This window comes from Candoia aspera, chromosome 2 (assembly GCF_035149785.1).
Source record: "Candoia aspera isolate rCanAsp1 chromosome 2, rCanAsp1.hap2, whole genome shotgun sequence".
In the NCBI taxonomy this organism is placed as follows: domain Eukaryota; kingdom Metazoa; phylum Chordata; class Lepidosauria; order Squamata; family Boidae; genus Candoia; species Candoia aspera.
In genome coordinates, this window is record NC_086154.1 from 175,332,168 (window position 1) to 175,359,122 (window position 26,955).

The following is a 26,955-nucleotide window of genomic DNA, read 5'->3' on the forward strand; positions in this document are numbered from 1 at the left end:
AAATTGTGAAACTGGTGATGGCCCTAGGTGGCTGAAATAATTAATGAGCTGTTTGGAAATGTATTAGCATCTGCTATTCTAATTTGCTATTAAGCACAGCTGTGGGTAGAAAATTTCAGATGCAAGGTATCCCACTGCATATTTGCTTCCCCCCAGCCTAGGCTGAAGGGTTCAGTTTCTAAAATTGTAATGAAGTAATTCTGCCTTTGAACAGGTTCGGATTTAGTATGTGAAGGCTATAAAATATATATATTTTTCTATAGGCTTTAATCCTAGATATGCTTGACATGCAGCATGATCATGTATATTTTTACTCAGCAGGAAGTCCCATTGAATTCGCTTGGATTGCCCCCAGGAAAGCACACACAGAATTCTCTAGCAGAAACATTGATAGTTAAATTTATGTAACTAGTTAGCATACATTATGTTTATCAGTGATCTTCCTGGAGAATCCCACACATCAAACACACTGGGCAGAACTGAACACAGTTGCATGCATTGTGTTTACCAATGTTCCTGTTCGATTTAGGTGAGATGGTGAGGTGGAGTCCTTGAATACATAAACATCATGTTCTCTGCACTAACTTGCTCAGTCTATCCTAATTCTCTAGGTTGGTGATGGCTCAAATGTTAATGCAGAATCTTTCTTTAGAAATATGCTGCCCCCTAAAACTGCTGCATCTTTAATTAATTAATTAATTTTTTATCCTGCCTTTATTATTTTTACAAATAACTCAAGGCAGCCAACATAGCTAATATGTCTTCCTCCTCCTCTTTTCCCCACAACAACAACCCTGTGAGAGTGACTGGCCCAAGGTCACCCAGCCAGCTTTCAGGCCTAAGGCAGTACTGGAACTCTTGGTCTCCTGGTTTCTAGCCAGTTGCCTTAACCACTAGACCAAACTGGCTCTCTTCACAGTGACTTACTTGGTCATGGTTTGGTACTGTATGTGTGAGCAAGTGAATAAGAATGGAGGGAATAGGAAAGTGGGAATGATTGCTAGAACTTGGTTTTATCAACCTGTCATTTTTTTTCCTCTAAAGTAGCGGCACATGGTATACCATCCAGAGATTCTAAAGACCTTTCATACAATTTGTTCCTGCTAATTACAGTTTTGATTACCATTATCTTTCTAGACATTCATCTTGGGGGTGGCTAGTATCATAGATCTCTCCCCAACAAATAAGATCTTCACCGCTTGGATTTTATATCTATTTTATTTTTATTTATTGGTCTGTTTATATTGTAATTTATGTTTTAATTCTGATTTTATTGTAAGCCGCCCAGAGTCCCCTTTTGGGAGAGATGGGCGGTGATAGAAATTTGAAGAAGAAGAATAATAAACATTATAGAGAGAGCCAGTTTTTGCCAGCTAGTGGTTAAGGCACCAGACTGGAAACAGAGTTCTAGTCCTGCCTTAGGCATGAAACCATCTGGGTGACCTTGGGCCAGTCCCTCTCTCTCTCAGCCCAACCCACCTCACAGGGTGGCTGTTGTGGGGAATATAGGAGGACGAAGGCGTATTAGCTATGTTGGCTGCCTTGAGTTGTTTGTAAAGATATTAAAGGCGGGATAAAAAAATCTAAAAAAGGCACTAGGAGAAAGAACACTGGTGAAAGCCATGGAACTCCGTTCCTTTGTATAGTTTCTAACAATTAGAAAAGGCTGTAAGAATTTTATTTGAGGCTGCTTTGAGAAAAGCAACAGGTAATAATATACTGGATGGGTGGGGGTGGAATAAGCCTTTTAGGCAGCTGTTACATATTTATTTTTTAATTTATGATTTTTTAAAAAACCAATCTTAAAAGAATCTAATCAGTGCACCTAGGGCAGCAGCAATAAGCAAATACAACAATAAATACATAGAATACTTTTTGGGCACCACAACCAGGAATGCCTATGTGCATCACAATCCAAGTGGGATAGAAAAAAGACCTTAAAGTAAAGTACCCATGCTTATGGGAGGAAGCAGTAACCAGCACTTTGAATTTAGCCTTTAAAGAAATTTAAAAAAGAGAAGACATTGATATGAATGTGCCAATTTCTTACAGATGCTGAAAAGCTGGATGTTATATTTGTTTTGACTCATTTACCTATGGATGTTACCTCTGTTCCTTTGAGCGTGAACCAGCCTAAAGGCCATGTTGTATAAAATGTAATGGGAGACGCATATATACGTACTGTTTAATCCAGTGGTTCTCAAACTTTAATACTCCCTAAAACGATAAACATAAGTAAAACTAATGATGTTGCTAGTGTTCAGCTTGGGCAAGAAATAAAAATGGCATTTTTTTAATGAAATGTTGATCTATATTTTATAGGAGTTCACAAACTTGGCAGTACAGTTCCTCCTCACTGTGGGCTTCTGCTGGCAAAATGAGGAGCAGAGCCCAATGTAAGTTTTAATGTTAACTTTCTTATTGCCTGCACAAGCCTAATTAGATTTTTTTTTTAAAAAAAAATGACTCTCTTCCCCCAGGTTTTTTGTGATCCCCAGGAGGGGTACCAACCCACAGTTTGCAAACCCCTGGATTTATCTAATCACGTGCCCTGCTTTTCTTCTATCATGGGACTCCCCAGCGTTTCCCATTCAGCTACTGCTCTCAAAATGTGCCCTGGGACTAATTTTCAATTTTTAAAAATCTGTTAAACTAGATATTGGTAAATCTTCAAAAACAGTATGCTCTACCAACTCCTTTGTGAAAACTTTAGTGGACAAAATCATCTGGCTTTTTATATTTAGCTAGATTATGGCATTGTGCTTCTGGGGGCACAGATATTTTAGAAATCTACATATCATACTTTGAATGTCAAATGTTAGACACCATGTGCTTTATAAATGGACTAGTCTGTTTTTTAGCTATATTTTATTAGCTGTGGAAAGCCCTTGTCTCTGCAAAGCTTCAGGAATCTTTAATGCAGTTACTGATTACTGGTGAGTGGGAAATCTAAGGTAGTTAAATGTAATTAAATCATGCATCTCAGTGAGATAAAATTTGCATTCTTTCTTCTTTTTAGTCTGCCTTTCTGGGCATGGAACCCAGTTTGTTTCTCCAGCTAGATCTATCTTCAATTTCAATTTTTAATCAATCTTAAAAGGGTAAGATGGCAATAACCAATACTACAGATTATCCTTGGGTTAAACATGATATGAGTTCAGAATAGTGCGGCAGCTTACAGATGTATTAATCATATTTTCCTAAATTATAAAAGATTCTTCTTGAGCTGTTTAGTCTAGGCATCATACAACTCTGTATGATGAGCCCCTTAGAGGACTTTTTTTTTATTATTAAAAAGCATTCTGCTATATATGACTAGATTTACCATTCAATAGAATTGAAATTGTCCTGCCACCAAGTTGAAATGCAGCAATAGTGTCAAATTTATTGTCTTAGTGAAAAGTCATAGCAAATTCGGAAAGGATATTGAAAATTAGTTCTCAACTTTCTACCCACTGATGCAAATACATGAAGAAACTTTTTCAAATATGTGCTTCTTAGAGGGGTGGCTTATAAAATGCTCAAGTTTCTTCCTCTTCCTGTATATTTTTATAGAGAGAAACTTACACTGTTTGGGTATCTATTATACTTAATACATTATATGAGTCCAACTAATAACAGAAATTATCTGGATGTGTTAAGTTGTAAATTAAATAATTCAAACACAATACATAAATACCACCAACAGGAACAATGATCAGTACAAAGTAGAAATTGTGAGGTAATTCCCTAAAGTCTGGGATAATAGTTTTAATCATGAGATATGTCATGAGCACTGATGGTGAGCAGGAGGGGGCCCCTATCCAGGGCGGAAAACGCGTGCATAGTAGTGAGGAGTTGAGCAGCCATTCAAAGAGACACAGAACAGACCCGCCTTGACTTTTGGGGTTTATCTGTCTGGGTTTTTCCCACGCTTCTTCAGTTTGTTAGGATTTTCTGTCTTATGTAGCGGTAATAAAGCACTAGAGACCTATTCCTCATCTCAGCGTGGTTCCTGACTGTTAGGACAGGATAACACTTTTAAATACTGGGAGAAGAGGACTTTGTTTGTCTCCTGCTCTAAGGATAATGGTGTGGGTGCCAAGAGAGACTCCTTGAGGTCATTATTCCATAAGTGGAGATTCAAAGAATCTGGTAGCACTTTTTGAGACTAACAATTTAAGGCATAAGTTTAATTAAGGCAGCCTTTCTCAACCTTTTGACCCTGGAGGAACCCTTGGAATATTTTTCAGGCCTCGGGGAACCCCTGCACATTCAGGCTCAAATATAGGCCAGAAGTTACAAAATTATATTCGTTTCATGTGCAGGCCTGTATAGATGCATGAACAGTGTTCTTAAACTAAAAATAAAGAATGAAACTGCCTCTTTAATCTGAAGTTACTGGAATTTGAAATATTTTTTTAAAATAAATTGTGATCTCCCAGGGAACCCCTAGTGACCTCTCATGGAACGCTAGGGTTCCACGCAACCCTGGTTGAGAAACCCTGATTTAAGGCATAAGCCTGCATCTGATAAAGAGAGCGGCAGCTCATGAAAGCATATGCATTAAATAAAATCGTTAATCTTAGTTATGGGACACTGTCCTGTCAGATCTGGTGGCCTTTCTCAAGGCACTAAAAAGCTGGCTTTGCCATCAAGCTGGGGCCCTAATAGCATGGGTGAGCCCGTGTCATGGCTTGTTCAAGTGGTTGTGAGTCTTCTCAGCTGCTATTTTTAAGTTATTTTTGTTGTTTTATAACTTTGGTTTTTACTGTTTAATTCTGTTTCACTTGTGAGCCATCCGGAGTCATGTAGATGAAATGGGCAGCCTATAAATTTACTCAATAAATAAATAATACATCATCTCAAAAGATGCTACCAGATTCTCTCTGAATTTCGGCTACCATAGAGTTCACATGACTCTCCTCCCGCAATATCTTCTGTAAATGGAGTGACACAGATTTCTTTCTGATAGCTACCCAGCCTAACATCATTCAGCCCCTTGGAAAAAGTAACGGAAAGCTCTGAACAGCTATATCCCTTAGATCCCCAGCTGAGCTAGAAATACGATAAAGTCATCCACATGGTTTAGTCAGAGGGACTTGTGACTTTGGCATGCATTTGCTAATCCATCTATCCATACTATTGCGTACAGCAAACCAATTCTTCTTCTTACAAACAGAAATCTCTTTTCATGATGATGGCAACCCAGTGGTGTGATGGTCAAGTATGCTTAGATGTGTCAGTTTTTATGATTTATGATCATTGTAAACAGTGCATTGCTTGTCTGTCAGCAGTATGATTAGTATCTAAAACTTTTTCTTTCCCCCCCCAGCATTTGCTGTTGATGTATTTAACAGGTTTCCATTCAAAGCTGAAGATTACTTATTTTCATGGATCATACGATCACTGTGCTTGCATATTGTATCTTTGCAGGGAATACCTCATAGCTATGAGAAGAAAAATAATTCTGGGAAAAGGACAAGATTTTCTTTTCCACTAACCATGTCCCTGGTTAGGCAGAATTAATGTAATACTATGTATGTATGTATGATATTGTAGACTGTTTTAGTCATCAGTTGTGAGACCAAATCCTGTGTCTCCAGATTGAATTGTTTGTTGTGTAGGCTCTGCACTCTGACTTTCCTGTTCATAGTTAGCCTCATTCACTACGTATTGGTAGCTTGGTTCAAAGGAGCAACAGGGAGAACTGTGGTAGCAGTTGTAGTCATTCCAATTTATCATAGTTCTCACCAACACCATGCCAGACCACACGGACTGTAAATAGCTATGTTTAAAGTCCCACACAAAGTCCCACTTTGCATAAAAATACTTTTCTCCTCCTGATTTTAACTAAGATTCTCCAAATAAAATGAGCACATTTTTATTCCTGTTATTTTCTCTTCCCTCTTGCACTATATAAAACATTAGTGTTTAATACAATTATGGCAGACTGGATATGGTTGTTATTGTCTAAAATTCATGTATATAATGTTCATTGACTATATATTCCAGCATGCACTGAGGTCTCGATATCTTCCAATCTGAAATGGCCCTGAAACAGAAGCAGAACTAGTCCGAGGCCATCTCTCCCAAAGGGCACCGTCCAGGTTTTCTGGTTCTAGCTCCTGTCAGTAAAAGCTATGCTATAATCCAGTGCATCTAGAGAGCATCAGCTTGGACATAGCTTGTTTAAACTATAGTAGGGACAAGACTGTAGCCTTGTTCTCCGTAAATGACCCTGCTGGTAGATAGATTGTCTCAGGTGCTTTGAAATTATTCCCTACATACAGGTCATTAAGACATAAATTGGATAGTCCACTGGATGCATGGAGCTGTCATCTGGATAGTTTTGTTTCATGTCAGAAATGCAGGAAATAGAAAGGGGGAAAGTATTAATCAAAAGTTAAAAAGTTAAAAACATTTAATAAAAATACAAAATTTATATAACTCTAGCCCAAGCTGGACAGTGAATTTTCTTCAGCAGAGTTGGTTTATTTCTTCAAAAAAAAAAAAAAAACTCTGCAGTCTTTCTACTTTCTTTCCCAAAGATATTAATTCAGGAATAATTGGGAGGAGAAAAGAGTATACAGCAAAGACAGTTGAAAGCTACATATACTGCTTACCATATTTGCTGGCTATGGAAGTAGAAATGAAGAGCACTGAGCAGGAAAAGTATAAGGAATGCATATTTTATGGCAAATAAAAAATTAAAACAACTCATAGGAACTTGATAATTGACTTTCTGCATGTTAATGTTATTCATATGCAATTTTCATGGCGGAATATATTTAGGAATGTTCTGGAGTGTTAAATCATCATATATATATATATATATATATATATATATATATATATACACATACAAATACAAAAATTACAAATAATGTTTTTGGAAACCACCATGAAATCTCATTTTTTATTGTCACAACTATATCACAACAACAACAAAACACCCGCAGAACTAGAAGAAATCAAAATGTAAAAAACAAAAATACGTCTTGTTGGATTGCTGAAAGGAAGAGAGAGCTTTACAAACTTGAACTTAAAAAGAAAAAGGCAAAACCATTAGAGTCGCCCTCTTATCCAACAGAAAACACTTTTTTCTTCCAAAAATCAACATACAAACAAGAATGATATATTAAATATTTTAATAAGTAAGGTTTGATAGAATATTTGCAGCAAGTTCTACTTTTCACAATACTGGAAAGTATCCTATCGCTTAGAAAATGAAAATGCTCTCTTTTTGGCCATTTGTAACATGCCACCTACCATATCACAGAGATTCTTTTGATTGGTCAGTGTGGGTCCTTTGTTTGTTCGTTGTTTCTCTATCCCTGTTATTTAGCAAAGTGCATCCCTCTTTTTTCTCTTCCACTGCCTATATCTTTCGTCCTTTCCATGTAACCTGGCTAGAGGAAGTCTAAACAAGCAGGTTGCCAACAGGGCAATCACCAGAGAAAGAATGGTCATGATTCACTCTCTGCCAGATCGTAGTCTTGATGTACAATTTTTGCTAGGATTCCGTTTCTGAATGTCTGCTGGTGAGTTCAGAGGGGGACTTAACAAGTGGAAGCCCTCCAGATGTTCCTGAACTAAATCTTCCAATAGTTCCAGTTATCATGGTCATTGGTGAGCTACACTGGGAGTTGTAATTAAGCAACATGTGGAAGCACATAGATTCCTCTCCCTGAGGTAGTCCCTATTCCAGTTAACTTGGTTTATCCTTTCTGCCTTTGTTCCTCTATTTGTTGTTGTTGTTGGTGGTGTATTGAGGATGAGACAACATTACTGAAAGGTCCTATTTCCAGATCAAAGGTTCTGTCTGCTGAGTTCTTTCAAAACTGTCTGAAGTAGATGTTTCCATTCAATTTTTTTACCCTTTTGCTGGGAACGATTTTGCTTCTTTTTGCAATATGTACCTAACCTTGAAACAATCTGTTTTAGGCTCTTTGTGTTTCCAGTATTAACCTTTATTTTCTGTTGCTGTTCAACTTGGTCAAAAACCACAGGTTTTTTATTTTTTAGTCACATCAAGGGTCAGAGAAACATTTCTTGAGAAGGCAGGGTTGTATTGGAGGAGGTAGAGGGAAATCCTGCTATGTTCAATTAATTTAGCTGCATGTCAGGTTGAGGTTTTTCATCTTTTTATTCACAGTGGGCTTCCATGTTGGTTCAGATTGCTAAATTTAGTGGGCCACCAAGATTGTGCACGTGCAGCCTGTCTTCTTATAGGGAAATACATGTGAGACTATTCTGCACTTTTAGGAATACCTGATAAGATCTACTGTTAATTAATCCTATAATCTTATAAAGTTTTATAATTTGCTGAGAGCTGACTATGGGATAGAATGAAAAGAACCGTTCCACTGTTAAGGAAGAAATTTGGGCACTATCATATTCCACAGATCAGAACGATCCTGACCCTACATGGAACCAAGAACAGTTTTAATGAAACTCTACTTTCTTGTCTATCTAGTGTTTAAGCCCTGGGTTTCCCCCAGAGTTCTGGAACAAAAGCTGATATATGTTGCTCTTTCCTTACATATAGTAGCCCTTATCCACTTTTTCACTTTTCATTCTTACGGTAATGTTTCCAGAGTCAGATAAGAAGCTTGCTCCCAGAATTCCCTGCAGGAGAGTTGGAGTATTACTACCAATAGCTGTGGATAGATGGGATGAGTCCTAGGCCCAATACTTCAAGTTTTTGGACGGGAGGGAGGAAAGCAGGCTAGGAATATGATAAATACAAATAAATAAGAGTGCTTAGATCAGTTGCATCAAGTTGGTCCTTTAGGAAACTAAACCTGATAAATCAAATTCTTAACATCTTCAGCAGAGCAAGAAAGAAATGATCGAGGTGCTTTGCTCTCTGCAGAAATTTTGTTGGTAGGTGGATCTCTTATAATATTGTCCCTGATAAGTTTGCTGAAATGAATTAAAAGAAAAAGCCATTCAGGTAAACTAGAATCAGATGTTTCATTAATGATTTTTATTAATGCCATATTATTTATTCTCAATTTCTGACTACAAATGCTTTAGTAATATTTTGTATCCTAATTTGTTTTGTAAGGTACTCTTTTTGCATTTGACTGAGGTTTGTTTGCTTGTCTAGTAGCAAATTGCCATCATAATTATTAATGAAAATATAATATATTATATAATATATAATATAATGAAATTATTCTTGGTGTTCTGCATATTTAAACATACTGAGTTAGCTGCTATCAAGACTGTGAGGGGGCATATGTGTGCAAAGGTAGGGCCCTAAATTGCCCTAGCATCCCAAAGCAGGAATGGGGAAAAATGCACTCCCTACTTTCAATGCAGAGTTAATTACCTTAATATAAGTGCATAAATAATGCCCATCTAGTCCAGCAGTCTGTTCTCACAGTGGCCAACCAATGGCACAAGAAGCCCGCTAGTCTCCCAGCAGATGGCCTTCAGAGGCTGTCCCACTGCCATCAAGGCTAATTGCCAATATCAAAGAATTGTCCTAAAGAACACGCACTAGACCCTTCATCGTAGAGCTTGCATCATGGATACAACAAGAGGCACTGTAGGATTTGGTGGCATTCCCAGAGCAGGATATGAGACCTCATAGGCCTGGTTAAGCCAGTATCATTCTCTGCTTTCCTTCTATGACAGTTGGTTGCTTCTGACTCATGCAACGTGGGGCTGTGTATAGATTGCATTACAGTAGAATTACCTCATACTTTGGCCTTCATGTGTGGCACACTGCCAAAAAGGTTAGCCAGCACTTTTTTTCCCCCAGTAATAAGCTTGCTGATAATAAATTTTGTTCTGTAATGTGCTGGAAAAGAATTTAGTTTAAGTACTTTACATAGTTTCTTTTTAAAAACAGTGCAGATCTTAACACTGAAGCATGTTCACTGACATTTCAGTTCAGCATTTTATGACATCAAGGAAGGAGTTTCATAATTCTTAGATAACAATTTTTATTCATTTAGGAAAGACCTTGTAATGCTTCTTATTGGTGACAGGCTTCAAGTTCAGCAGGAGTAGATTAGGAATGCCTGTTCCTCTTCTGCATTTGATTGTCCTGTCATTTATTGTCTTATCCATTATGGCTTACTTGGCTCAGCAACACCAGCATGTAAAAACAGAATAAAATGAACTCATCTATTCTGTGTCTTTACAGAGCTGATTTTGTCAGAAAAATGGAAACTGAAAGTCTATAACTTTCAAAAGTTGAGAGCTGTCAATTAATCTGGACAGAATTAGTTTATTGAGATGAAAGATGGAATTTATATTGGTAGCTCTGCACGAATGTAATTTCTGATTCATTTTCATATTTGTAGCAAGTATATCATGACCCTGATGAGACTTAATTATAGCTATTATTTTTAATTGACAACAATTTAGTATTTTATTGATGTGAAAAATTAAACTACAATTCATACCTTTTTAAAAACAGTTCATTTTTTAAAATAAAAATCATTGATATTTATATAGATTGATAATGGAAAAGCTGTGGAGCCAGGTAAAAATAATAATGCAATTAATGGAACACAATGCAAAATGTTTGAATGGTAATGAGAAACCATTACCATTGAGAAAAAAGATGAGATCAAGATGTCAAGCCTAGGTATCAGTACATCTAAATAGTTAGTAATATGTATGTGTTTGTGTGTGTTATTTATATTTATTATAAATAAATTAATAGGTATTACATCCAGGTACAAAATATAAAAGCAGGGGGAATACCCAAAAAATGGGATGTCCATATGACAAAAGGCCAAGAAGAAGAAATGCAGCCTAGGCACAACACAATTCTTTGCATTTCTCCTCTGAAGTGCCGTTGTGTTCAGATGGAATTACTTCAGGCATATATGTAGGATTGGAAGTTTACATGGATGAAACAAAGCATTAGAGATTCCTCCTTTACCAATGGGTCTTTACAAAACAGGTGTGGGAATCAAGTTGGAGTTTCTTATTGGAATGCACTATGATGTCCAGAACCATCAATCTAATTTTCACCCTGACATGTTGGATTTCAAGGGAAGCATCATGTTGTGTTACATTTTTCTCATCTGAAAAAAAAAAATACTGTAAAAATCAAGGCAGTGATTGAACTTGAAGTAGAATTGTCCCATGAGTGATCTGAAGCCCAATTTCATTCCAGTTGTTTCAGTGTTCACCAATTAACCCGCTGCAGCCACAAGGCTAATTTCCCTGCAACAGATCGGCTAAATAGTGCTTTCTATGCTGTGCACACCAGTCTTCCCTAAGCTGGCGTCATTCAGACGTGTTAGATTATAACTCAGTTCATTCTAGGCGTCATAGCTAGGGAAATCTATTATAACTGGAGTGCAGCAGGTTTGGGGAACATTGCTGTACACCATAGAGTTATAAAATCAACTGCAGTGCATGCTGTAGAGATTAATTAGCTTGATTGCAAGCAACAGTGGGATACTATTAGCAAATAGGAGAAAAAGAAGGTTACAACTTTCAAATTAGATTGGCTTTAGATTTTTGGAATCATTGAAATGTGAAAATATATAATGTAGATGGTTGAGTCAATAATGATTTCTCTTATTTGGGGATAGCAAAGTAGTGTTCATGTGCTGTCCCTATCCCTCAAAGGTTTTTTTGATTTTTTAAAAAGTTTAATTTTGCTTATAGTTAAAAGAAACACTGTGACATTGTTTATTTCTAGCTGTTCCAACCTTTTATGATTTGTAAGGAGGTTTCAAGTCCTCAAATAACAACTGGAGAATAGAAACCCTGCCCTTCCAGTAAGAAGGCAGGAGTGAGTCTGTATTATGATCATTTTGAACATAATCAGGTTTTTTGTTTGTTCCCAATGCCTTATTTTTATTGCGGTCTAGAGGACAGGCACATATACTGTCTATCCATTAAGTTAAGATTTTGGGATCTTACTCTTTCAAGCACACTGCCTGTTAATATTATCTCATCTACATTCTCCTTTGCAGCTCTTTAGCAGATAAAGATTAAAATATTTATTTTAATTTCACTTGTTGGTCTGTAAAATGATATTAAACTATAATCGATACCTTTTAAAAAAAAACAGTTTATTTTTTTTTTTAAATCACTGATTTTTATATAGTTTGATAATGGTAAAGTTGTGGAGCCAGGTAAAAATAACAATAATGCAATTAATAGAACACAATGCAAAATTTTTGAATGGTAATGAGAAAAAAGATGAGATCAAGATGTCAAGCCACTAGACATCAATACATCCAAATTTTATTCTTGCTTCTGATAGTCTTTATTGCTCTTTAAATATATTGCTAATAGATTGCATTAAAATTATTATTAGTTTAGTGAATTGTGCTTTTTTTAATTACAGTATCTTCTTTGGGAAGAGATTTATTTTGGAAAAGCAGTTTATAAATATAAAAAAGAAATCTTTTCCTCATTTTGGACCCAAGATCTGGATTAATAGTCAATACATCTTGTGAAGTATTGGAATAAAACACTGAGTCACATCTCATCCTCCCACCATGTTTATAATCATGCATCTTTAATCATATATACCTATATGAATAGATTTCCACTTGCATATGCATCCACTTCCTTGTTTTGCAACACAAATATAATTCACACCCATATTATATCTGAGCCAGCACTTACTGCTCACATTGTGTTAAGTAATTCTGGAACATAATTTCAACAAGAAGGACTTCCATGTTTATTTGCTTCTGCTGTTTGCTCGGCTGATGGCCTCCAATGAAGATCTCCCAACCTTTCATGCAAATCGAAAGTTTTGCTCTGTTGAGAAATCTCTCTTGCCCATCACTACTACTAAATGCTGTTCTCTGAGAGCAGGTATTGGAATTTTCCTCTAAGAGCTTGAACGGTTTGCAAGTTGACCCAGAAGGAGAACATCTCTTAACGTTGGAGTGATCTCTTCGTTTTTTAAGAGTGTTTGTAGAGGTCTGCTGGAGATTGTTAAACTTGTGTTTGGTGTAAGTGGTACATGTGAGTGAATGTGTTTGTATGTGTACATGCAAATATCTCTGATGTCTTTTTTTAGTAACCAGATATTCAAGTATGAGCTTATTTATATATCTTAAGAAATTTCAACCCTCTCCGTGAAGCCACAAATTGCAGCTTGGTATTTATTCCAGTATTCATAAGCTCTTTTTAACTGACTTGGCATCAGTCTACTTCCTTCCTTCCTTCTGGTCCTTCACCACATTAAACCTATCAGAGGCAGATGGCCTTCACATATTAAAACTTTCTCTTGGGCTCAAGGTCACTGCACCAAGTTTGGTTGCTTTTATATCTAAATAGTCACATCCTGTCACCCATTTCCTCTCTCTTGCCTCAGCACTACTACAAAGGGCTATTTTCCATCAACTTTCATAAATACATCAGTCAGAATATCTCTTCTAAATATTTCATGCCCAGAAGAACTTAAGGTGAGTCTGTAATGAGAACGTACAACTAATGTTTAGTATGGCTATCATTTGTGGTATAGTTCAAATTAAACTGAGATAGGCTTCTCCACATTCTTCACTTGAGATTAGCCGTTCTAGAATTATACACACACTAACAATTAGGGTTAACACTAAGCATTAACTATTGTTTCCCATTGTGATAGTCTTCAGTGAAACTTTGGATTGGAGAATATTTGCAAATAATTTTGAGCAAATTTGGTAGCTGCCTATGCATGTCAAACTAGAACATAGTTGAAACCAGAGAGGAGGAGGAAATTCCCTACTAAAAAGGGAGCTGCCCATTGCAAATCTAACTTCTGATTGGCCAGTTTTCAGAACATAGTGCCGTGTTTGCACTAGATCTAATATGGATGATGCAGAGATGAGAGTTAACAATTTTTTTTAAGTGTCAAAACATTTGTCCTAAAGACACACCCAGGTTGTGTATGTAGAATACTTCACTGGCATTCTAAGGTAGCCATAGGAGGCTTTGCATTAGTACTGCTAATGTTTCCTGGTTTAAAATCAAGAATTCTGTAGCAGGGAAATTGTAAAAAAGAATGCACTCTGTATGATACTGCTTATGGTATTTCAGGTTCTATTTCTTGAAGGTTTTGTAAGATCTATAATTAGTTGGCTGTTGAATCACATTGCTGTTTCAATGCTTATTTTGGGTAGAGTAATCTCTCTCCAGTGTAGAAAAAAGATTAGACCACTGGCCTTCTGGATTCTATTAAGAGACGTTTGCTCAAATGTATGGAGAATGCAAAACTCTCTACAAGTATATCTTTGGAGGATTCATAACATTTTTTCTCCCACAAAGGATTGTTCCCTCCCCCCTTCCTCATCTTCCTGCATGAAACTTGAGATCCATCTTGAACTAGGTGTTAGAATGATGTTCAGCATACTGTTATTTAAATATAGTATAATTATTCCAGAATAAATTCTAATATGCCTGAGCATGCATGTATGCGTCTTGTCATGTTAACTAAGGACACATGTGCTTTGAAGGTCGAAAGACTTCACATACTGAGTAATTAAAAGAAAAAATACCTGGGATCCAGAGAAGTGTGTCAGGCCAGGACAATAAAACTTTTTGGCTCTTTTCCCTCCCCTCCATTAAATCTCTGAACTCTTATGTAACATTACAATATTCAAATATGTTAATCTTTTAAAAATAGAAGGAAGTTGCTAAACATGGAAGTAATTTCAGTATTCTTCCATCTTTGATCTAGAGTGCCAACAAAATGGGATTAGCAATTTAGGTAAACCTTGTTGAAGTATTTACCTGAATGCGTGGAGAGATCTGAAGGAAAGGGGTTCTTGTGTTTGCTTGATTATAGGTATAGCTTTCCATATGGTCAGGAATTCAAATAAAGAGGGTCCTGAATTGCTGTGATAGCTCTACTTGCATTCAAGCAAATGTAATTTCCTGTTAGATCTCCCACTTGGGAACTTGGAGTGATAAGGGAGCTGAGCTTTATGCCCCACCCCAGTCTCTAGACTTTGAGCTCTTCACATTAGGTGAACATCTAAATGGGATTAGAATGTATGTGGTATGTTCATCTCTCATACATGGTTGTTTCAGTGCCATACGTAGCTCTTTTCCAACCTCTTTAATGTCTCTTTGACACTAATCCCTCCAAAATGTTTCCTAGTGCTAAATTATTAGAATGATTGCATTAAGAATAAGCAAGTAGTTGTTTATATAATAATAATAATAATAATAATGCTATTTTTATGTTTGCATAATTTTCTCCAGGATGCCAAATTTTAATGTTTTGTTGGCAACCAGATTTTGAACAACTTTCTTAGTGTTTTGTTTTGGTTTTATTTTGGTATTGCATAATCCATCAGTAATCATATGGACATTATGCTACTGCTGTCTTTGTCATTATGGGCAAACATGCCAATATTGTTTCCATATATCTCTCTTTCACGTGCATCTTGACAGCATATTAACATCTGCAGTGAAAAGCTCCATTCTTTGGCTGACAGATGGGTCTCCCTGCTCTCTTATCTTCCCTAGACAAAGAAAAATACAGACATTCTATTTTGATCACTTAAACCATGTAAGGCCTTTGGGGGAGTTTGACTATATCCTCAAATGTTACAGAAGTAATAAATAAATAATAGGGAAATGGTTTCTTCAGATTTTGGTGAAATTGTGAAACTGAAGACCAATCAGATGTAACTGACCATAAATGTTACTGGATTTTGATAAAGTTATTAAAGTCAGGGGCACTGTCTTAAAGTTAGAGATCATTTGAGAAGGGTCTGTTAAATAAATGCATGCACACTGATCAATGCAGTCCTCCAGCACTTCCCCTCCCCCCCTGTAAAACCTGCATTGAAATGAATGAAAGCCGAGCCGGCAACCTCTGCTATGAATCTGGGTGTGCTTTTATTCAGCTCAGCTTCTGCTCATTTCAGCCAGATCTGTCCTGGGACGGTTGTCCTTGTTAACAGCTGGTAATTGTATTGCTCTTCCATTTTTTTTGCTACAGAACAAGTTGAGTGTTTGGTCTGAGTGTTTTATACATGGCCAGGCCAGAGTTAATATCCTTTAGAAGAAGCTTCAAGAAAATGCAACCATATGGTACTGACAATTCTCACTTGCTTTTTTACCTTGTAGGGAGATGTTTCATTTGTTATTTTTCTTCTCTCCTTCCTTCTGATTCCTAAGCTAATGTGAGAAATTTCTGAACAAGGAGGAACAGCAGAGAAAGTCCTGCTTTTTCCTTTACTTTCCTTTTTTGCTTCTGGTTCCTTTTGGTCCTTAAAGGAAGACTCCATGCGGTATGTAAAGGAAGAGATTCCCCGCCCATTTTTCTTTCCTCTTGGTTTCCACACACAATGGAGCTTTCAGAGAACCTCTTTCCAAAGGAATCGCTCCAGCCTTTGTGTTGAAGGGTGTGCCTATTGGCAAGGCTTGCTAAGCAGACAGCTTGGCTGGTGATTAACAAAGGTCATTAGACTTTGGAATCTGGCAGGCAGAGTCAGATGGTATGTCTTCTGTGGATAGAAGAATGACTCCCATGAGGCTAAAGCGCATATTGTGGAAGGCTTTTCCCCTCCCTTTGCTTCTTTTCTTTCTCCCTGTTCTCTGTCTGCCTCCCTTTCTTCCATCCATCCTCTTTTAAAATAATAAAAAGGTTACACTTCTGCTTCTTGCTTTTGACTGTGAGGCCACCTGGCCAGATCTTTTGCTTAAGCAAAGGCTGTTGCTGATGGAACATTGGGAAATGGAGGGACCTTCAGAGATATTCTGCCCATGGCTTTACTAAAGGAGAGGAAAAAGGCTGGTTTGATAGCAACCTTGAAGTCTTAGGCATCTGTTCTTTCCTTCAAGGGCAAAAGCTTAAAATGCTGGTTTCTAACACTAGTCTTGGAAAGGACAGGAGAAGGCAAGGAGGGGAGAAGCTGGAGAATATTGGATGCTGGAGATGAGGCTGAGATAAGTGAAGCCATGTTGTGTGCAGGCTAGGAGCTCTGAGCCTATCTCTCCCTTAATACATGACTTGTCTGAGCTAAAATGGCTGCTCTCTCTCTCTCTCTCTCTCTCTCTCTCTCTCTCTCTCTCTCTCTCTCTCTCTCTGTCTCCCCCTCTACCTCTCTCTCCCTCCTAAAGCTCAGAGGACTAGGACGGCTTAGTGAGTCTTAAAGCGTCAGTGACGCAGGAGCTCATATCTCTTGAAAGTGTGATAAACACATTCAGAGAGCTGTGGCTTGTTTGACTTAGATGAAAAGACTATGCTGGGGGAGGAAGTTAAGATGGACAGTGAGAAGATCTGTTTCATTATTTGCTCTCCTGCTTTTTCCTCTGGAGCATTCTGAATTCAAGAGTTGTCTGCTGTGCCATGGCAAAAGGGGTGGGGGGAAGAGAGATTGTTTTCAGGTCTAATGGACTGTACGAAAGGAGACTTGTGGGGTGGGGCCTCTGTGTTCACTGCTGTAATTTGATCCAGAGCAGATAGCAACCTCTTCCACACAGTCTGGTCTGGTGCTTGTACATAAAAGATTTGAGACTCCTGATTGTTGTTAACGTTGTTAGCTGAAAAGAAGGCAGGGCCAATGTTCAGTCTTTCAGTGCAAAGAGGAAGGAGACTGGGGCACCAAGATATTGCAATGGATGTGCTTTTGTGCTCATTATGTCCTTTCTTTTTTAAATCATGCTGTCAAGAGGAACTTTCTTCTGATGCAGGATCCTGGTAGCACTGCTTTTTCTTTGTAATATTGTAATACTGGTGGGAAACTGTTCAGCTCTGAACGTTTGATAAGCATAACCTCATATTACATGACAATGAGAAGATGGAATTTTTCTCAGGGCACACTTGGGCTGCTGTTCCATCTCTTGGTCTGGTGTAGCTCCTAGACTGAATATGACCTGAATTGTGTGAGGAGACTTTAAAATAAGCAGCTCATTAATTAAGGTAATAGCTGCTGCTGGATCAGTGCAATGCTAGCATACAATTACTGTTTGAAAAGAAGTAGGCTTATTGTCCTAGTCTGTTACATGTTTTCAACTTATTCAGTGATAATTTCTCAGAAGTATAGAAACTATAGAATTTACCAGGTATTCAACTGCATACTTAGAATCATGAGATCTGAAACACTGGGAGAAATATATCAGTGTATATATTTTTTTATCTTGCTGAAATTCCTCTTCTATTATGAAAGGAGGGCTAGATGCTGTTGGGCTATCATTTTCATTCAGCTTACTGACTTGGAATTTCACAATTGTGGTCCTACACATTTGGAAATCCCCAGAGGTGGGACAGGTTACATAAAAAGGCATTCAGTAATAGCCAGTAATATCAAATGTGGTAAGCTTGGAAAGGGGAAATAATTTAATGGGTTTTTGGGTAGAAGTTTGGGCTCAAAGTGGGAGAGCAGGTGGCTACACCAACTTAAACTCAACTCAGTTGAACTTAAGCAAGTTGCAGGTTGTCAGCCTAACCCACAGGATTGTTAAGAAGGTTGAAGTTGGATAAGATATAACATGTGTGCCACGTAAGCTTGGAGGAAGCATGGGATAAAATGTCTTAAGTAAATAATCTTTGTCCATTTAAAACATTTTCAACAATAGTTCCCATGCATTTTATTGTTGACAGCTTTCCAACATATGCTTCCTTGTTCTTCGGAAATGGATTGATGAGCAGGTAAAGTGAGAATAGAAAAGGCAATTGGGCAAGACTTGTGCATAAAGTAACTATGGGTCACATATTTGGATCTATCAAGTGTGTTAGGTCTGAGATTTTTGTAAAAAAATGTTACTGCTGTGGTTCGCTGTACTTTTTGCACTTGGAGAATATTTCTTTTCCTATATTTGCTCAATACTGAATCTGCTGCCATAACAGTTTTGTGAACCAACATGTCATATGGTAGTGATTTTTCCCATTAACAAAGGATTCTTAGATAATACGTTTTTTCCTCATCTTTTCAGGTTTTCCTAATGTAAAACTTAGCAACAAGGATCATGGAGGTGCTACAGTGTGATGGCTGTGATTTTCGAGCACCTTCCTATGAAGATCTTAAAGCTCACATCCAGGATGTTCATACTGCGTTTCTGCAGCCCACAGACGTAGCTGAAGAAACTCCTAGTCCATCAAGATTCAGTTCCATGAACAGTGACCAGGCTGAGGTGGAGTATTCTTTGGTAAAAGATGAATTTGCAGTGGCAGATGGGATGGCAGGTAACTTTCTATTTGGAACATAATTCTGAGAAGTTATCCCATTACAGCATTCTCACATTACCATCCTATTCGCCATATCTGAATCTTATGACAGATCTAAGTAACAGGAATTGCTTTGCAGGATAACCACCACCTGTGTTACACATACTGTATTCAACAGGAAATAACTATCCACTGCTGCTGAGGATGTAGATGCCAAGAAGTATTCATCAAGGAAGCTGTCATTTGCTCATCATGTTTTGGTTTGAAAAGGGGACAAAATAGCCACATAAGATGGATTTACCCCCAGTGCTGCGTTTGATCCACTTGCAGGACATTTTTTCTTTGGTTACATTCAGAATTTACAACAAACGTCTAGAAAGCTATTTATACATGAACCTAATAGTATATATGAATTTCAAGACAAGTATTGTACAGAACTGCTTTAATAGTTTATGTGGTTGATAGCAGCCTTTTGTTGCTAACAATACTTGAAGTGTGTGAGGTGGTGTGTATGCGTAAATTGTACTGGAATTTTATCCCATTGTTACTTGTTAACTAGTGGTTGGGAGTGGGGGTGGTTAAATTATTTACAAGTAGTATATATGAATCCAGCAAATGATAAGTAACATTTAAAATGTATGTGTATTTGTGTGTGTGAATTAATATTTACATCTCAATTTTAGTTGTGCTTTTATTACTAAATTTCCCTAGAAGACAGTTGTAAAGGATAAGTCTTTTTCCTTTTGAGATCCTATCCAGTATTTATGAACCAAGTACCTTGGGAAGAAATGCAGCTTTGAAGGGGGAAGAAAACAAAACAAAAACCAGGCACTGTAGTAAGAATACTACTTTTCACAGATAACATTTGCTATTCCTTTTCTTTTTAGGACAAAATGCGGCTCAGCTGGGGACTGGCAATTACTATAGCCATAGCCAGAGTTATTATGGCCAACATATGCTCTCCAAATCAGCAAACAAGTTTTTCCAGTGTAAATTCTGTGTGCGTTATTTCCGGTCCAAAAACCTTCTCATAGAACATACCCGGAAAGTCCATGGGGCTCAAGCTGGAGGCCCCCCAACTGGATCTGCAAGTGCTGGTTCCTTAAATTACAACATCATGATGCATGAGGGCTTTGGGAAGGTATTTTCTTGCCAGTTCTGCACCTACAAATCACCAAGACGTGCACGGATTATAAAACATCAGAAGATGTACCACAAAAACAGCCTGAAGGAGAGCTCTACCCCTCCTGCTTCTTCAGCTGGTATATCTGAATCAACATCTACATCTGTGCAGGATTCATGCAAGGAGCTTCCCGCTGAAGTTGTTGAGCGTAGCATTTTGGAGTCTATGGTCAAGCCTTTAACCAAATCAAGAGGCAACTTCTGCTGTGAATGGTGTAGTTACCAGACACCCCGAAGGGAACGTTGGTGTGATCATATGATGAAGAAGCATCGAAGCATGGTGAAAATACTGTCCAGCCTGAGGCAGCAACAGGATGGGACCAATATGTCAGATGTAATAAACAAGGGTCCCCCAAGTCCGCCCCCAAACTCTAACTATATACCCATGAATGCTTCTGGGCGAGAGATGCCTAATGCAAATATCCCAAACTACAGAAGTTCAGTAAACAATTCTCTTATCAGGTCCAACACATCTTCAACATTTTCTTCTGTTTCCTACCCTCAAATGAAGCATAAGGCACCTCACAACTCAGGCATTGTTAATTTGTCTGACAGATCTCGTTATGGAGTTGGCGACATGGCAAATTCTACTGATATGGATACAAACAGTATGCTGAATGACTCCAGTTCTGATGATGAGCTCAATGAACTAGACAGTGAGAATGGGTTGAACTCTATGGATCACCAAAGCTCAGGACTAACTGCAGAGCAGCTGATGGGATCTGAGGGCCACAAGTTACTGGAAACAAAGGGGATCCCATTTAGAAGGTTTATGAATAGGTTCCAGTGTCCTTTCTGCCCTTTCCTTACCATGCATCGACGGAGCATTTCTCGCCACATTGAAAACATCCATCTGTCTGGAAAGACAGCAGTGTACAAATGTGACGAATGTCCTTTCACTTGTAAGAGCTCTTTTAAACTTGGTGCTCATAAGCAATGTCATACTGGTGCAGCATCAGATTGGGATGCAGTGAATTCCCAAACTGAAAGCATAGCTTCTTCTTTAAATGAAAGTACAGTATCCTATGAAGGGGGAAATATAAACGGCAGGAAGTCTGGGGGAATGATGGATTCCATGCAGCAGCAGCAGCAATCTCCACAGTCCAATTCGCAGCATCCGTATAAATGTACCATGTGCAATTATTCTACAACTACTTTGAAAGGTCTTCGGGTTCATCAGCAACACAAGCACTCATTTTGTGATAACTTGCCAAAATATGAGGGCCCATCAGCAAATACCCTGCAAGACAGTGAGCCTGATGCTCATGCTTCTCCCAGCACTGTGAAGAAAAGCCAGACCTCAATTCTTGGGTTGTCTTCTAAAAACAACTTTGTAGCAAAAGCCTCTAGAAAGATGTCCAGTGACTTTCCCCTAGATCTCTCCCCAGTGAAGAAAAGAACCAGAATTGATGAAATTGCCAGTAATTTGCAAAGCAAAATCAATCAGAACAAGCAACAAGAAGATGCAGTCATTAATGTAGAGGATGATGAAGAGGAAGAGGATGACAATGAAGTGGAAATAGAAGTAGAACTGGACAAGGAAGAAGAACAAGCAGAACCACTGATGGAAATGGCAACATTCACTTCCCAACAAATGTGGGGAAGAGACACAGGTGAATCTCAGAAAGAGCCCAACTACAGGAATATCCCCCATGATTACAATTCCACCAATGGGGCAGAAATTGAACTAACTATATCTGAGGATGAGGAGGAATATTATTGTTCTTCAGTGGGTTTGAAGGATCAAGGACTGAATTCATCTGTTCTGGGCAGCCAGTCAAGTATATACGGATCTGATCAAAACAATGAGACTTCAGATTATGGTGATTCTGGAAGGCTTTACTATTGTAAACACTGTGACTTCAGCAACAAATCTGCCAGGAGTGTTAGCACTCACTACCAACGGATGCATCCCTACATTAAATTCAGCTTTAGGTATATTCTTGATCCCAACGATCACAGTGCAGTGTATCGGTGTCTTGAGTGTTACATTGATTATACAAACTTTGAAGACCTGCAACAGCATTATGGTGAGCATCACCCTGAAGCCATGAATGTATTAAATTTTGATCATTCTGATTTGATCTATCGCTGTCGCTTCTGCTCTTACACTAGCCCAAATGTTAGGAGTCTAATGCCACACTACCAAAGAATGCATCCAACAGTTAAAATTAACAACGCAATGATATTCTCAAGCTATGTAGTTGAGCAACAAGAAGGATTAAGCTCAGAATCACAAACACTGAGAGAGATACTGAACTCTGCTCCAAAAAATCTGACCACTTCAACCCCAGTTGCACGTGGGACTTGTGGCATATCTGCTGCTTTTAACAAAAATTCTTCAAAGGGCAATAGCCCAGAATCGGAAAGCCAGAAAGAGTCAGCAGTCAACAGTGTTGTAGTTTATGACTGTGATGTCTGTTCATTTGCAAGTCCCAACATGCATTCTGTCTTAGTGCATTACCAGAAAAAACATCCTGACGAGAAGGCTTCGTATTTTAGGATTCAAAAAACTATGCGTGTAGTATCAGTAGAGAGGGGCTCTGCCCTGGCTCAGATGGCTTATGAACTAGGATCACCTGTTTCTCCTAAAATGTCACAGCTGCCACCACCACCACCTCCAGACCTTACCACAGAGCTTTACTACTGCAAACATTGCTCTTACAGCAACCGGTCAGTGGTTGGAGTGCTAGTACATTACCAGAAAAGGCATCCAGAGATAAAAGTGACTGCAAAATACATTCGGCAGGCACCGCCCACTGCAGCAATGATGAGAGCTGGAGAGGTGCCTCCTGGTGTTCACAGACCTACAGTTTCTATGCAGCAGCTGAATAGGGACAGCTCTGATAGTGCTGTAGTTCCATCAGAGAATGAGATGTTCTTCTGCCAGCACTGTGATTATGGAAACCGGACTGTAAAAGGTGTTCTTATCCATTACCAAAAGAAGCATCGTGATTTCAAAGCCAATGCGGATGTGATTAGGCAGCACACAGCCACAATCAGGAGCCTCTGTGATCGCGGCCAGAAAAATTCCCCTGCTGGCCTACAAACTCCTACTTCTGGTTCTGAGCGAGAAAAGGCTAAGTTGAGAGCTCTCAAATGCAGGCAGTGTTCTTATACATCTCCTTATTTCTACGCACTGCGGAAGCACATTAAAAAGGACCACCCAAGCTTGAAGGCCACTGTCACATCTATTTTGAGATGGGCATTTTTGGATGGCTTAATAGAAGCTGGATATCACTGTGAATGGTGTATCTATTCTCATGCAGAACCCAGTGGCCTGCTTGTACATTACCAAAGGCGACATCCTGAGCATTACGTCGATTACACATACATGGCAACAAAACTCTGGGCAGGGCCAGATCCTTCACCTCCAGCCTTACTAATACCATCAGAAATGAAAACATATAAATGCAGAGACTGTATTTTTGAAGCCTCTTCCATTTGGGATATCACTAATCACTACCAAGCATTCCATCCTTGGGCCATGAACGGAGATGAATCTGTATTACTAGATATTATCAAGGAGAAAGATGCTGCTGATAAAGCTAATCCAGCATCCAATGACATTGGTGCCAGAATAATTTCGGAGGACCAGATAGCAGTGCCACAGGGGGACCAGGATACAGAATATGCAGAAGAGGCAAGCCTTTCCCAAGATAAAGCTCTTCAGCTCACCTCTGTCAACCCTGCAATATCCTCCACACCATATCAGTGTACAGTGTGCCAGTCTGAATACAACAATTTGCATGGACTTCTAACCCATTATGGAAAAAAGCATCCTGGGATGAAAGTTAAAGCTGCAGATTTTGCACAAGACATAGATATTAATCCAGGAGCTGTGTACAAATGTAGGCATTGTCCTTACATTAATACACGCATTCATGGTGTTCTTACACATTATCAGAAAAGACATCCTTCGGTGAAGGTCACGGCAGAAGATTTTGTGCATGATGTGGAGCAACCTGCTGATATGAACCAGAATGACGTGGAGGAGACCAGCAGAATTTTCAAGCAAGGGTATGGTGCTTACAGGTGTAAATTGTGCCCCTACACACATGGCACTTTGGAGAAGCTCAAAATTCATTACGAGAAATACCATAATCAGCCTGAATTTGATGTATTTGCACAGTCTCCTCCAAAATTCCCTGCCTCAATGGAACCTGAAGTTCTCGCTGAAATTAAGCCCTCACCAGACATTGCTCCAGAAGAGATCCTTGGAGACGATTCAATACCATCTTCCCACTTCTCCAGTTCCCATTTGGTTTCTCATACTGTATTCCGGTGCCAGCTTTGTAAGTATTTTTGCTCTACCCGGAAAGGGATAGCCAGGCACTATCGAATAAAACACAACAATGTTCGGGCACAGCCAGAAGGCAAGAACAACCTGTTTAAATGTGCCCTGTGTTCCTACACAAACCCTATTCGTAAAGGTCTAGCCGCACATTATCAGAAGCGGCATGACATTGATGCTTACTATACGCATTGCTTAGCAGCCTCAAGGACTATAAGTGACAAACCCAACAAAGTGATCATTCCCTCACCCCCTAAGGAGGACTCTCCTCAGCTTAGTGAGGAGCTGAGAAGGGCAGTGGAGAAGAAGAAGTGCTCCCTCTGCTCCTTCCAATCCTTCAGCAAAAAAGGCATTGTCTCTCATTACATGAAACGCCATCCTGGAGTATTCCCTAAGAAACAGCATGCCAGCAAGCTGGGGGGTTACTTCACTGCTGTGTACGCAGATGAGTATGAAAAGCACCCACCTCCATCAGAAGAGAGGAACGATTTTGAGAAGCCTGAATTGGAGGTGGAGGCTCCAGAAATGGAATGGCTTCCTTTCCGGTGCGTCAAGTGCTTTAAGCTCTCCTTCAGCACAGCGGAACTGCTGTGTATGCATTACACTGACCACCATAGCAAGGATCTGAAGAGGGATTTTACCATCCTGGGAAGTGGGGCCCGTTTCCAGTGTAGACACTGTGACAGTAAGCTGCATAGCATGGCGGAGCTGACCACGCACTTGAGTGGCCACAATGAGGAATTCCAGAAACGTGCCAAACGTCAAGAGAGGAGGAAGCAGCTTCTGAGCAAGCAAAAATATGCAGATGGTGCTTTTGTAGATTTCAAACCAGAGAGGGTAAGGGTCTGATACTACATTGCATTTTCTATTTTATGTTTCTCCTCCTCCTCCTCCTCCTCCTCCTCCCTCCCCACTTCCCCAAGATTACTTATTTCTTATTACCACCCATTTCCTTTGGTGACTGAAGAGCTACAGGCTCCACAGTCACTGGGTTGTGCCAGTAAGTTCTGTGCCCAGTAATTATTGCATCCTTGTTTCATTTCTTTCCTCCTCTAGACTCCTGGCATGCTCTTTCATTTCCTCCTTTCCTAACTTTTCATTTCAAAGTTAATTTCTCTCTGAATAAGAAAATCATTGCTCTTCCTGCCTGTTCCTCTGCCTCCATGGCAAATACATATTTTTTGTTTTTGACTAAAATATTGAGAAAGCAAGGAAATAGTTGAGAAGAAAGTCTAATGCAAAATACTTTGCATCTGTGGATTTAAACCAATCTTTTTAAATGAACTGCATATTAACTCCTTAGTTTGCTTGATGATATGCTTGGAACAACATGCCTTTTTTGGAAGTAGTCAATTAAGAGTGAATGTCATGTGGAATAAAACTTGATTTTAATGGCATACTGTCATACACTTGGAGATTGTTCACCATGTTGGTGCTAGAGAGAAAAGGGAAATGATAAATGCATCCCATTGGGTCAAGAGCTACTGATGGGATGCTACATTCTGTTTTGCAAGAGAATAATTTTCAAGTAGAATCCCAGTATAATAAAGTCTTGAAGCTGATTGTCAAATTGATAGGGATCAAAACACTGAATCTTTTGGGGAGAAGAAATAGGAATGTGGCAGGTAGCAGAAATGCAATGTATAATGATGATTCAGCATTCTGGAAGAAGGATTAGAATGATCAAAACGGGGAAGTTAAGCAAAACTTCATGGCCACAGATTCTTGAGAGATTACCTTTGATTAGGATGATTCTGCATTTATCACTTTTACAGCAAATTTAGTCATATATCTGTATATCTAGGATTGATCTGATATGTGATTTTGCAGTGGAGACGAGGTGCTTCACGTACTATTAGCTAAGTAATTAACGCTCTACCTTCAAGTGCAAAAGACCCACCTTATTTTGAAAATCGTGCATTTTTTTAAAGTAGTCAGAATCTGGTACTACCATTGGTCAAGCTGGTTGACAATTAAATGTTGGGAACTCTATTCCAGCAGATAAAGAGGGCACCAGATTGGGGGAGACTTCTGTAGGTAATTTTATAAAAAATCCTAATGAATTCTTTGTCAAACCTGTTAGTGCTTACGTGTGCTCACAAACTTAACTCCTAGAGTTGCGCCCCCAAGAGCAGACAAGTAATGTCCTGTTTATAATTGTATCTGTATTTTTAGCATAGATACAGCTGAAGGGATATTATTTGAGTGGGGCAATGCTATCTCATTTATGTTTTTATTTTCTTACTGTATAGAACTTGAAGGTTTTGCCATCATGTTTAGTATTGCGAGTAGAAAAATACTGCAAACTGAAGCTGAGATTTTCTACATGCCCCAAGAGTTTGAATCAATATTGTAATAGCACGCTATATCTATTTTGGGACTTTTAAACATCAGC

The 26,955-nt window shown here is 38.7% G+C and overlaps 1 protein-coding gene across 7 annotated transcripts in view; it reads left to right on the forward strand.

Moving 5' to 3' along the window:
* Positions 1–26,955, forward strand: part of ZNF462 (zinc finger protein 462) — a 146,800-nt gene that overhangs the window by 47,208 nt on the left and 72,637 nt on the right. For all 7 annotated transcript variants that reach the window (XM_063294930.1, XM_063294929.1, XM_063294924.1 and 4 more), the window contains exons 2-3: positions 18,853–19,102; positions 19,972–25,397. In XM_063294930.1, coding sequence (XP_063151000.1) covers positions 18,886–19,102; positions 19,972–25,397 — 5,643 coding nt within the window. In that variant the 5' untranslated portion in view covers positions 18,853–18,885. The remainder of the gene's footprint in view (positions 1–18,852; positions 19,103–19,971; positions 25,398–26,955) is intronic.